This window comes from Anoplopoma fimbria, chromosome 19, assembly GCF_027596085.1.
Source record: "Anoplopoma fimbria isolate UVic2021 breed Golden Eagle Sablefish chromosome 19, Afim_UVic_2022, whole genome shotgun sequence".
In the NCBI taxonomy this organism is placed as follows: Eukaryota; Metazoa; Chordata; class Actinopteri; order Perciformes; family Anoplopomatidae; genus Anoplopoma; species Anoplopoma fimbria.
The window spans coordinates 1,299,050-1,312,360 of NC_072467.1; the positions used below are offsets into that span (position 1 = coordinate 1,299,050).

The following is a 13,311-nucleotide window of genomic DNA, read 5'->3' on the forward strand; positions in this document are numbered from 1 at the left end:
TCCCTCCCCCTGATGGCTCTATTATGAAACTGCATGCATGAGGGAGACAGGCTATCAATAAAGATGACCAACACGTCTGGTGTTTATCCTGAACAAGCATTCAAGGAGCTGAGGATTACTACAGCAATCTGTTTCTTTTTACTTCTTACCAACACATGCAGATAAATCAGATCACACGCAGTCAGCTTTTGTTTATTGAATTTGTCTTTTGACTGGTTTTACAAAAACATACAGTGGCGTATACTTAATTCTGTAACATAAAGGCTTTTCATTGAATGATACAGATTAACAATGAACAAGATACCGTAAAGATTTACATACAAAAAAGTGAAGTGCCCTATATTATTCTGAATTTGTCTTGTCCTTACACGTGTGCAATACATTGCTGGGAAAAGCAAAAGAAAGAGAGAAATTAAAGAATAGGTGGTAATATTAAACATAGCTTATTCCATGTGACTATGAAACTGACAGAAAACAAAAAAAATGCATGCAAACCATGCTTAGAACAGATAATAATAAAAATATTGACAAATATTACCCTTTCACAACAATTACTGGATCTCAAACAGCTTTCCATCCTAAACTGATCTAAGTTGAGTATCATGAAAGACCTGCTCTCATGAAGACAAACAAATTGAATCTCTTCTTCTACAAGTATTTTTTCATTCACATTTCCATCATTAAAACAACCACAATTCTGTAATTTGTTCACAAGTTCAGGTGGGCCAACAAAAAAAGATAGGCATGGTGCTAAGGCTGACAATACCATAAGAGAGAAAAGGTAGTCAATTATGCAACTAACAGCAAAGAAAAATCTGTAAACAGCAAGTAGAGTCAAGTAATATAAAAATAAAGGAAATAAAGTTATAACAAACTGTAAACAATATATCAGCGAAGGGGAGAAGGGGCTATGTGAGAAAAACTGCTTCCTTTTTTGTAGATTCCCAACAGTAAAAGTCGTACACTGTTGTTTAACCAAATATAAACCTGGTTTCGTTCTAAGCAAGCAACTGTTTCCCACTGGTCTGTTCAACATTAAAATGTAAAACAAGTATAATAGACAATATGGTAAAATTGCTAAAGAGTGAACTGTCTTCTGTAAGTACCTGGATGTGGAAGACGGAAAGATGTTGCGACACTCTTGAAACACTTCCCTCATAGATTACGAACCATATTTCTATTTTCTTTCAACAATCATGGTGACAGACTGCCTTCACAGCCATTTTATCAATACCGTATAATGAACTCTAATATCATTCTGTGTGGAGGGTACATGTGAACTAGTGTAAACACCGGGCAGAGAGATGTTATACTGCCACACTGAGGACAATGAATGCAAATACATCTGAAAGGTAATTCCAGCATAATGTACTGCATACCTTGCAAAATAGGTTTTAGTCAGAGGAAATTAAATCCTATTAGCACATAACAACCCCAACTAATGTTTGGAAAAAAAATCAAGAACATTTCTAAAACAAGGCAAGGGAAATTAATCTTAATACAAAGATTTTAGAATACTTATAATAAAATAGCCAGATAATCAGGTTATTTGTAGGGATACACTGATATAGTTGTTGAAGTCAATGCCAATCCAAATATTCTCCTAACTAAACCCAGTCACACAATGTTGCCTTCAGTTTAAGTACACATGTAGGTGCAAAACATAAGTAATTCAATTTCCCTTAAGTATAAAATAACATATTAAGAGTGATACTCCTTGAAAATACAATCTCTCAAACATGGACTATAACCTGGAATGGCTGTTCTGTTAGTATGATTGCTTAATTGGAGCATATCTAGATATTTGATCTGAATCCTGAGAAAAGATAGACAAGCATAGTAGTTCTCAAAATGTTCCACATGCTGTTAATGTGAGCTTAGTGATCAGAAGGCTCAAAGATATACATTTTAAGTGGCAGCAAAATTTGAATTTCAGCAAAAGTGATTCAAGTGCATCAAGAGACACATGGATCAAACACAAAAGATGTGTCATTAAGTGGTAATGTGGTAAATATAAAAAATGATTTAGGTAAACAATTTTAAGACATGTATGAAAGGGACAAGGGGGAGAGAAAAAAACAAAATCATTCCTTCAAAAGGCATAAAATCACCAATTATGAAAAGATCACAGCCATGTTTTTAAAATACTGATTCGGACTGTAAGAGTGTAGCTTGGCATTGAAGGTTTAAGAGCTGTGCATAAGGCATATACACACAAGCATACCACAAATAAAGCATTTGAATGGCAGGAACACTGATAGAAAGCCCATTTGGCCTGTAATGTTTTGGTCCTTTGATGCGATTTCACTCAAAATGTATAGAAAGTTGATTGATCCGGCTCTGATACGGACTCTGTCTCCAACAATCTTTTAGGAACAATCCCTTTCCAACTGCGACACACGACCGGCATATGGAGATGATCTTTTTGTGTTCATACTCCAGCAACGACCTTATTGTCAGTTATCCTCCTCATCGTCGCTGACGAAGCTCCGTCTGTCCTGACTCGTCTCTCTCTCCCTGAGGAAGGTCTGTCTGATCGCCTCCAGCTCGGTCAGCTCAAGACGGACTTTCTCCAGATGGAAGGAGCGGCGGTTCTGAATTTGTCGCATGGGGAAAGGGTTCATGTCCACGAAGGCGAAGTTCATCAGCTTCCTGGAAAAAAGACAGTCGTGTCAGTTTGGGACGGTTTTCTATTGTTTTTGATTGCTCAGTGCTGTGCAGATTTGACATCCTGTTGTCCCCGTTTTATAGATTTGTTTTAGGTGACTATGTGTATTCTTAACCAATATTTCACAGAGTCATTTTTGAACCACTATTACTTCTATTCTGTATACAGATGCAATACTCATAGATAACCTGTTTTGTTTTTTTGTCCATGCAGCAAGAAGATATGATAAGCTATACCAAGGTTAATTATCTTCTTATCTCCTTGTTACTGCAGACAGACTGTCCTCAGAAATACCAAAACAAATTCCAGTGGCCGTACCTTGAATCCAGAATTGTGCGTGTAAAGTATCTAAGATATTTAAAGATGGCTGTGGAGTCCTGCAGCTTCAGGAACTCTTCCTCTTTGTACTTGAAGAGAGCGAGGGCGAAGCGAAATATGATCTGTGGAGAAAAATGATCAAAGCTGTGATATCCACCTCATAACTTTCCATGTGCGACAATATTTATTTGTTTAAGAGGAATGTCTGAACATGCAGCACAGTACAGTCCTTACTGAAAAGATTTATTTACCAAGTTAACAGTCCTAATAGAACTATATGTAGGTGAACTGAGAAATCATATGATGACCAATCTCATTTCTCCGTTCTTATTGGCACAGTCTTCCTATCAATGTAACTGAATTCACATGAACGCGCATAACTGACGTTCGGTGGGAGGAGCTACAGCAGGTAGCGTGGCAGGGAGAGGCCAGAGAGCACGCGACGGAATCTCAACGGCTGTTTTCGCCCACCCTAGCTTTTACAATTATGATTCTCACCACAGACCTTTACATAGGGTCTATATTAATAAAGTGTCTATGATAAATGGTTTCATATCAACAATGGATCACATGACTAACTGAACGTACTCATGGTGATTAACCCACACTGAATTATCACCCAACTCTGCAGTTCCAATCAGCTTTATAGCTGTCACCATTCGGACTGTGTCGTTTTCAGCCAGAGCAGGCAGCTATTTTTCATATAAAAGCTCCAAAAACTCAGTTTATGCCACATGCCAGGCAACAAAACAGCAGGCAGGCAAAGTTTACGTTACTAGCTGGTGAACATGGGGGAGCATTTAGAAGCTACAAAGCTAGATGTTTCTCTCAGGTGATGGTTAACATCAATAACTAAATTAAAAAGGAGGGTGACTTCATCACAAACAAGACTCCAAATGAATTCTAATGCTGCTAATGTGTCTGCCTGATAAGTAAATTACAAACAAGTTCACAATGATATTTTAAAAGCTGATAGATAACACAGATCCTCAGTTTGTTGTCCACAGCTTGTGTCTGCTAAAAATATGTTCCCCTATATGCTAAAAAAACAGATAGTGCTGATATATTTTTAGTTAAAAGTTGTTTTGTTTTGATACCCATCAGCTGTTACCAAGCTAACAGCTTCTCTTCCTGGAGTCCATATTATGAATAGCATTATATATGCATGCTTTCAAATACATGCATACATAAATACACTAACACCACAAACCTCCCCTCTTGTAGATGTGAAGAAGAAACGCAGAGATGGATGATAATGTTATATAGGGTTTTGTTTCTATTACAAATTGGGTTTTGATCCATTATTGGTAAAACGTAATCAATAGTGGGGCTTTAACTTTGTATAGCAATGGCTGTCAAATGCTGCCTGGATAAGGTTGGAGACACAGTGAGTTGAAATGTCCAAACAATAAACTAATCCAAAATACCATCTATAGAGGAAGATAACATGAAAAACATTTCTCCCTATCTCATGTTTAAGACTTCTTCAGAGCTATGTCAGCATGTTAAGACAGAAATCTGATCTGAAGTTTTACTTTCTCTTCTGGCTCTCACCTTAGGACCTTCATATAGAAAGGCATCCCAGATCTTGAAGAGGATGTCGCTCACCAAACTGTCCACAAACACCACCAAGAACCAGTTGAAAGTGATGAGGGAGAAGTCCACCTTGTACTGCTCAAAGTGGGCATGAAGCCGAGGGAGCTTCTCGCTCATCAGGTCCTTGAACACACGCTGGTCAACCTGCAAAAAGACAACCAACACACGTTTACATCCTTTATTGCTGACAAAAGAATCTAACCAGCAGAGAGAAAGAAAGCAAACAGTGCTGATTACTGTGCTACATTCTTGTAGATGATGTATGATCAGTCATGATGAGCAGAGACACATGAATATGACATCTCTGACACAAGAGAAACGTGTAAACTCTGCAACCTTTCCCTCTGTCTTCCAATGCTACAATATAACCTTATTCACCTGTGAGCCCATCAGAGTCTTGGTGTAATAGTCTCTCGGCATGAAGACCTCCACAATGGCTATAAGGCTCCAGAAGGCGTCCTCTTGGTCCAGATAGAGCAAGGCGATAGCTGCCAGCCTGAAGAAATCAAATGCAATAAAATGAATAGTCACAAGGCATAGAGGGACAGAAGGATAATAAAAGAGAAACCAGAACCCCTCCTGTACCTGTTTAGCCCCTGACAGTAGCCGATATCTGGATTCCTCCAGGAGAAAGCCATCAGGACGTTCCTGAGTTTCTGGATGCCGCCTGCACTCGGTGAGGAATAGTGCTTGTTGTTGGGCAAAGTACGCAGCAAATCCAGCTCGATCTGCTTTGAGGCCGGGTTGGGCTTGTCCCTTGCAACATTCAGTAAGGTCTCATAGTAGTCAGGTGCCAAGTGATCACGAAACTTCTTGACGTGGAAGGAGACACACCAGCGCCACACCTGGGACCGGTGCTCGTGGGGCACGCCGCTGCGAAACAGGGCCTTGAGCTCAGGGGAGCGCACCAGGTCTCGGTTCATGGTGGTGGCCAGATAGTTCTCCCATTTCACCCCGACGGACACCTGTTGATCCGTCATGGATAGGGACTTCAGCTCCAGAGCTCTCACCTTCGCGTCCAGCCTCTCCTCCTCTTCCTCCTCCTCAGGGACAGTCTTGAAGCCAAACGTGTCATACTCACTGATGTCAAATTAAGGAAGAGAGAACATGTAGAAAAAATTATGTCCAATATAACTTTAAGTGGGACCCACATTTGCATAATCTGCTACATCATTCAGGGATTGCTGGAATTTCTAACAATACATTTTAACAAGCCACGAAGGACATGCCTGAGCTTGCAAAGAAGGCAGCCAATTAGCAGAGCTTGTTTTTCCAGTCAAGAAAAATTAAAACAAATATGGGGACTGCATTTCATTACGGCATATTAAGGCTATTGAGGAAACACCAGCGTTACTTTCTCTCCTGCAATGGATTTGTCCTTGATTTGTTGTTAGATTTTGGTTAAATTATACTGAATGGACAAACACTTTCATGGATTTTTATTTAACTACAGTGTGATATCATCTACATTTAGCAGTCTTCGCAAAACATGTTGATTTTTTTTTAAATTTGCTTTACAACTAAAATAATTGAATAAATAAGTTAGATATGTTACGTAACTTTCAATGTGAACAAAACAGAGAAGCATCATTTAAGAAAGGCTTTTTGGCATAGTCTTTACCTGACGATATTTGGTTTAAAGATGGGGTGATCTTGCTGGTCGGAGCTCTCTGCCTGCAGCGCATCCTCTAATAATCGGGAGATGACTTCTCGGGCCGGGCTCTGCTCGGAAGACGAACACACGGGGTTCTTCACTTCTTGAAGCAGCACCAGATACTTACTCTCCACCTGACACAGCTTAGCCTCCAGGGCCGTATACTGCAGCCAAGACAACATAGAACAGAGAAGTTAGTGCCATAATAACTCACAGCAGCAATATTATAGTTTGTTAATCATTGTTCCTACTTGGCATTTTTAGGTTTACGGGGCACCAGCTAAGGTGGACTTCCCCTACAAGCTACTCAGACTTCCTGTTTCTATTAACAGAATAATGCACCATTAACCGGCAAACACAGGATAGTACCTTTGCTTCTAAAGTCTTTTCCCTACTCTCTGCGTTTCTGCGTAATACTGTCAGCTCCAGGATCTCTTTGTTCAGGAACTTGTTCTGGGATTTGTAGCCTTGAAGACTGTCCTGAAATTGAAGAAACACATGTTCAGTTAATCAGACTACAAAAAGCAAAATAAATTAATTCTATAACCTAATGTATTATATATGTATTATTATATATACTATACGTCTAGTTTAAAAGGTTCCTTTTGTACCTTGAGGATGTCCACCTCCTGCTGATCTTTGTTGGGTGGTGGTGAGCCGTCGTTTGAAGTGACGCTCTGCTCTGAACTCTCCTGGGACAGCTTGATGATGACTTCATCCTTGGCCTGGATGGTCTCCATCAGCATCCCCAGTTGGTCGTTTATCTCCCCCACCTTTATCTTCAGGCCCTTGAGCTCTTGTTGCAGACTCTCCTTCTCCAAGGCGAGACGCTCCATGTGGCCACACAAGTCCTTGATCTGTCCATCTCTATCCTCAAGCAGAGCCTCCAACTGGCCGGTCTCTTGCTGGGTTTCTGCAGAACCTTGAGTCTGGTCTGAAGGTGTGGATGAATCTTGAACGGGGGCTTGACGTCGCACTGGCTGCCTATCGCACTGGGAGGTTCTCAGAGTCTGCTGCAAAAGTCTCACCAACTCCTGATTGAGCAAAGAGGATTTTTTTTTCAACACATTGTTTTGCAGGTTTGCAAGGATTATGCCTTAAAATGTAATTGAGTGGTTCCCAGTTAACATCAATATTTTGCATTAAATGTTCATTGTTTGTCCTTGTGGTGCAAATTCACAAACATCTAATCAAAAAAAAGGGCTCTCTTCAAGGACAGACGCATTTCAGTATGAGATTTTAACTGCATCATTTAATTTTAATTAAAATTGTGAGAACTAGTCAGGATTTCCTGCCTTTTTTCATAGCAGAGGTGAGCTGCCTCGGCTAAAACGGAGACCACCAAACATCACAAAAAATGAGGAAACTTTTTGAAATTATGACATTTTCAAATTAGACTGTGTGAAAAAAACATCAGCATGATTTCATACCACAAAGCCATTTTATTAACTGTGGCTAACGTTATTAACTAACTAAATTGCATGAAGAAGAAACAGCTGCTGAGAAAACCTGTTGTTTCACACAGTTTAACGGAGGCCACAGTCATTTTACTGACCTAAGCAGCAACATGTAACACAGCCATCAAAATGCCAATTTCATGTAATGACAGAGCATATATTCATGTATATCATTAAGTAAATACTTTGACTAATGTGCAAATATGTGTTTGTAAGTGGTCACACTGATGCAGTTACACTGTGACATACAGAGGTTTTAAGATTAAATTAAGACATGGCAACATTGTTTCTTTCAAGAAACATTGCCATTGTATTCAAACACCATGAGCCCCGTAAACAAGTATGTGGGAAGTTTGCAACTTTACAGACAAATTCAGTCTAGGCCAAGTATTACCTGGAGGCCATAAATCAATAGTAGTAACAATACAATGTCAGCTTCGGTCCACTTAAGCAGAACAATGGCAGCTGTGATGGATAATTTCCAACAACACTTGAGTCAGATACTCACAGTTACTCAGTTAGTTCTTGTTAAAGTCTGAGCTGGCAGTAAACCGCTTTACAGGGGAAGCGTACACACATACATTATATATTCATCCGACAAGTGTTGCAGCCATTGTGATCAACCCCCTGGTCTCACAACACTAAAACAAGAACAGAGAGTAATGGGAAGGAGCGACACAGCTACGATTGTTGTTGAGAACTGCTGTTTCCTCGTTTCAGGCTTAAGCATGACTAATAATTTGCTGTCTTCCCGTATTAGTGAGAGCATCAGGATAACACCAAACCGCTAAGTCACACCACAACCTCAGGCTTGGGCTGAATTGAGTAAAATGAAAAAGCAACATTGTATTATTCCTAATGTGGATAATTAACACATTAAGTAAATCTTGGAGATTTACAGGTACATGTGAAAACCATCGACTGTTGGAGATATCATAATTACTGTAAAAAACACACCATTAGTAAGATCAATAACTATCAGGCACCAAGTGTTGACAACATTTTTTACAAAATCTAAATAAGTGTAACCATTTCCCCATACTCTTTCTGGAGAAAAGTCTACCCCAGAATGTCATATTTTCATGTCATCATACACATGAATGACATCCTCTTCAAATGCAAATAAATAGGGTGAAATAATGAGTGAGATAACCTTACCTTCTGACTGGCCAGCTCTTCTCTGAGTTTGGCCTGTTCCTGCTGCATGCGGCTTAGTTCTTCCTGTTGGCTCTGGAGGCGAAGCTGCATCTCCAAAGGTTTGTTGCCGTTATACTCCACCGGGGAGCTCTCGGCACTGCGTGTCTCAGCGTTGCGCCCAAACCTCCCAGAGCCCATCATGTCTCGAAGCAAAGGCTTCCTACTCCGCGATGAGTTGCGCACAAAGTCGAAAGCAAACGCTGACCCAAAGGAATCTGAATAAGAAGAGATAAAGATGTGATAAAAGTGAATCAGGGGGGTGAGGCGGCAGAAACATTTTGGAAAAAACGCATTGCTTGTCCATTTGTCATAGTAGTGAGCAAATGAGTGGACCAATAACAGACTTTTTTCTCAGGATAATTTTAGCAGGATATGAGTATTAAACCCTGGCCAGAGGGAGAGTCAGGCAGCAATGAGTGGACGTACGTCTGTGTGTGTTGTCTGGAAGATGTTTCTGTTCAGGGAAGTCCTTAGTCGGAGCATCCACCAGCTCCCACTCCTCTGCGCTGCTGTTGCTGTTTGTATAAAACAAACTGCGTCTGCTCTCACCTCCTCTGCTCTGCCGCAAATGAGACATGGAGTTCCTGACAGAACAGAAACCAGATGAGAGGGCGAGTGAGACCATGGAGCCTGATGCCTCTGCTACTTTGTAAATTGTAACATGAGCACAAACAGCCTTTGTTGAGGTCTTTATATTTAACACACATGGGCTAACAGAACTGCAGCTGTACTCAAGAAGAAAAACTTTTAAATAAAGTGTCAATATAAAATAAAATAATAATATAAATAGAAGGCATGTTGAATGTAAAATTAACAGGGTTCATGTCCACCATAAGAGCCATAAATTAACACATAAAGACTTGTTTTTTTACACTTCTTAATGTGAGATCACTGCAACCACATGACTGTGTGAAGCTGAATGCAGTTCTTGCCTTTCTCACACCGCTTATACACCGGACATGTTTCAGACACGTTTTTCAGCCTCACGTCCATGTTACGGAAAAAAACACCCCTTGCGCTTTATGAGCGTATCTGAGAACCAAAGCATCTTTTAACATCACATTTCTGTAGTGAACTGCAGAATCGCTTATAAAACTCTATGCATTACAAAATGAGAAGCTAGGTCATCATAAAAAGGCAAAACAGACAGGTGAGGACACATGCTTTAAGGCGCAGGCAGCACGGCAGCTCGAATGCTGCAAGATTCCTCAGCAACTCTTTTTCCATCACAGATACAAAGCAAATTCCAAAACATGTCGCATTTCTTTGCATTTCAGTGTTTTGCATAATTTTAATAGATGTGTTGTATGGCCTTAAAGGGGAACCGTTGATGGCTACCTACTAGAGCAACTAGTGAACTATGGCTGTCACCATTTCCTCTCATGCTGTCAACCTCAGGGGAGATCTGAAGAGGTCTCTTCTTTTCCTCAATACAGCTCGATTGAGGCATAAAGACAAACAAACTTGTTGTGCCTGTCTGGCAGGAACTAAAGCAAATACACTTCCTGTTTAAAAACTGTGGGTACAATGTAACCCTACTAGCCTGCAGAAAGCTTTCGTTCAGCCTTACCTGAGTTCTGTACCGAAGTTTTTGAGGGAGAAGTTGAGGGGGTTGGTGGACGCAGCAGAAGGTCCTCTGGCTGACTGGATACCCACCATGCCCCCGCCATCGCTATCTGTCTCCATGGCAAAGTCGCTGCGGACCTTCTCCATGCTGTCACTAAGCTTCTCGAAGACAGGTGCATCTGAAATAAAACATATAGTAAAGTAAATTAGAACAACTCTATAATAACATTAGAATACTCAGGTCAGCACTGCTGTTTTGCAGGAACGCAGCTGTATTTCAATTGTTTCTTTAGTATATTAGATTATCAGGAGCCTGAGTGCTTTCCAGAGTAAACGTGAAGCAAGTGTGGGAACATTTTGCAAAAGGTCAAACAGCTCCACAGTTATGCTGTCACACCCAAGCGGAAAGGCAGTTGTGCCACAATAGTTGTTGTTACACTTCAATTTAAGTATGACAATGATCAGACTCCTTTTGCTCTGATAAAATCATATGCCTAGTAGAGTCTAGTAGAGCCTAGTAGAGTCACCTCTACTAGGCACTAAAACCCAAACCTGTGCCAGCTTTAATTAATACAGCAAATTAGTTTTACATGTTACAGCCTGTTTTTTGGGGGTAAACCTTTATACTCAGTCGCTTCTACCATGTAATCTTGCATCTTGGTTGTACTGTGAAGACAAGCATAGGCATGTGTATCTCTTTCCCTAGCCATGTAAAAAGGACATTAAACCTTTAATGTCCTCCGCACAGCAAGAGGGAGAATTCCAGTTAAGGAGACATTTTTGATTTCACACATTTCATCACAGCTCGCTGACGAAAGGTCAAGGTATTCTTGGACTAAAAAAACATAGTGTTGAAAAACATTTTAAAACTTCTGATTACTTTTAAGCACAATTGTATTCTATATATTTACATTCAGGAACAGCTATAGCTTTTTATAGGATTGTTGATTAGAGATTATTTGTCTTGTGCAATGTGGACAAAGATATATGATATGTTTGACTCTTTCTATTTATTATGTATGGATAAACAGTGATAACATGGATAGTTAAAAGTAAAATTTAGTGATGTGTATGTTTGACAGGAAAGGGAAGAGGCATTCACAGTTTGTTTCACTCAGCTAGAACAGTCAAAACAAATTGAATAATTATTGTCACTTAACTGAAGACAGCCTTAAAGACAAGGAATACAAAAAGTATTTTTCTATAGAATAATCACTCAACTCTCAATGACCGTATCTTGTCTAAGATCATAATACTAAACCTTTTAGTTCCAGGTAAAAACTCTCAAAGTCTCTAACTAGCTTCAAATATGGATGTATTAAACATTTTCCTTTTTAGGACTACCAGTGCTGTTTGAAAAAAAAAAAGACCCATTTGCTGTGAAAAGTTGATTTCATTAATTGTAAAAGTTTAGATTAATATAGAATGTAGGTTTGCCTTGGAAAATGGCCTCAGAAAGAACAACCATTAAGTAAAACAAGCCAAAAATGGATGAACTGCGACACTAACTTCTAAAACTTTTTTAGTCAAACCATGTGACTGTCCTGTCTGACTTTATAAGGGCCAACACCTGGAATGTAAATAGTTTACAAAAGAATCATAACCAAAAAATAGCAGAGCAAAATACTCAGTGAACTGATTACAGTCACTTTTCCTAAGCGGTTTAAAACTAAACTTTGGTGCACACACATTTGCTTGGATCACCATAACACTCTATCCTGGGCCTGATAAGGTTAATAAGATTTTATACTGTATAAATATACTGTTTCCTTGTTGTAAATGTTGTTGAGCTGCATTTATTCCTTTAGACATGTTAAAGTGTCAGATGCTTGTGAGAAAACTTAAAAACAGCAAGCAGTTTTTTTCTCCTAATGTATTCAAATAAAACACACCCCAGATAAAGTAGATGTGAACACTTTTCTTTTCCCGTTTCCTTGATTCCTCATTTAATCACTGTTTGACAAAACCACTCCTTCATGCTCATTCGATTGGAACTCGGGAACCTGGCAACAAAATAACTCAACCATTGTTTTTAGCACTTAGTAAATATTAATCCATCAGATACAGGTGTTTACTTTCAGCTGGTGCCTGGATGTTATGAGCCTGAGTGGTGGAAATGGTGTTAATAAACACCGTATGTGTGTGTATACCTGCGTACCATTGTCTTTGCCTACGAGGCCCGTTGGAGGGTAGGCCAGAGTCGGGGAGCTCCAGCTGTCTCTCTGACCGGAGCCTCGTGTGTTGCTGTACTCCCAACGTTTCTGCTGTAACTGCTGGAGCCAGAAATGCATCACCTGCCTACTGGGGGCCTAGACACACACACACAGACAAGTTTACTCACAAGTAATGCAGTCATGTATATAACTGAGACAAAAAGTATAAAAGGCAACTCAAGCATCCGTATAAATGGAATGACACCTTGGTTAGGAAAATAATAAGAGCTGTGGAGATAAATAAAGCATATGAAACAGCCCGAGAGCACTTTAGATAGCAGGTCATTTAGGATCTGTCATGTGAATGAGCACAGACGCTGGTTTCAGTCTCAGTTCCAGCCGTGGGCCATGCAAGCTGTTTGGTATTAACCATTCGCACCATCTGCTAAAAAGGCTCCAGACTTTATTGGGCTGAGTGAGTGAGTGAGTGTCTGTTGGCACTGAAACCAGTCACAGTCAAGTGACAGCAAAGAAGACACCATCACATGAGATGACCCTTTGCAAAGCAGGGTGGGGTGGGGGTGTCATGAGGGCAGATGAGTTCATGTGCAAGTAAGACTGAGCCTAAAAGTATCTCTAAATGTAAACAGTGGACTGACAGTGTGTGTGTGTGTGTGTGTGTGTGTGTGTGTGTGTGTGTGT

The 13,311-nt window shown here is 40.0% G+C and overlaps 1 protein-coding gene across 1 annotated transcript in view; it reads right to left on the reverse strand.

Moving 5' to 3' along the window:
- Positions 1-172: 172 nt before the first annotated feature.
- Positions 173-13,311, reverse strand: part of tbc1d2b (TBC1 domain family, member 2B) — a 13,803-nt gene continuing 664 nt past the window's right edge. Inside the window, exons 2-13 of the mRNA XM_054619168.1 lie at positions 12,615-12,765; positions 10,461-10,635; positions 9,317-9,474; positions 8,852-9,105; positions 6,848-7,270; positions 6,606-6,716; positions 6,204-6,400; positions 5,168-5,662; positions 4,961-5,078; positions 4,541-4,726; positions 2,987-3,108; positions 173-2,652 (exon numbers count right to left, since the gene is read on the reverse strand). Of these exons, the coding sequence (XP_054475143.1) occupies positions 2,457-2,652; positions 2,987-3,108; positions 4,541-4,726; positions 4,961-5,078; positions 5,168-5,662; positions 6,204-6,400; positions 6,606-6,716; positions 6,848-7,270; positions 8,852-9,105; positions 9,317-9,474; positions 10,461-10,635; positions 12,615-12,765 (2,586 nt within the window). The 3' untranslated portion in view covers positions 173-2,456. The remainder of the gene's footprint in view (positions 2,653-2,986; positions 3,109-4,540; positions 4,727-4,960; positions 5,079-5,167; positions 5,663-6,203; positions 6,401-6,605; positions 6,717-6,847; positions 7,271-8,851; positions 9,106-9,316; positions 9,475-10,460; positions 10,636-12,614; positions 12,766-13,311) is intronic.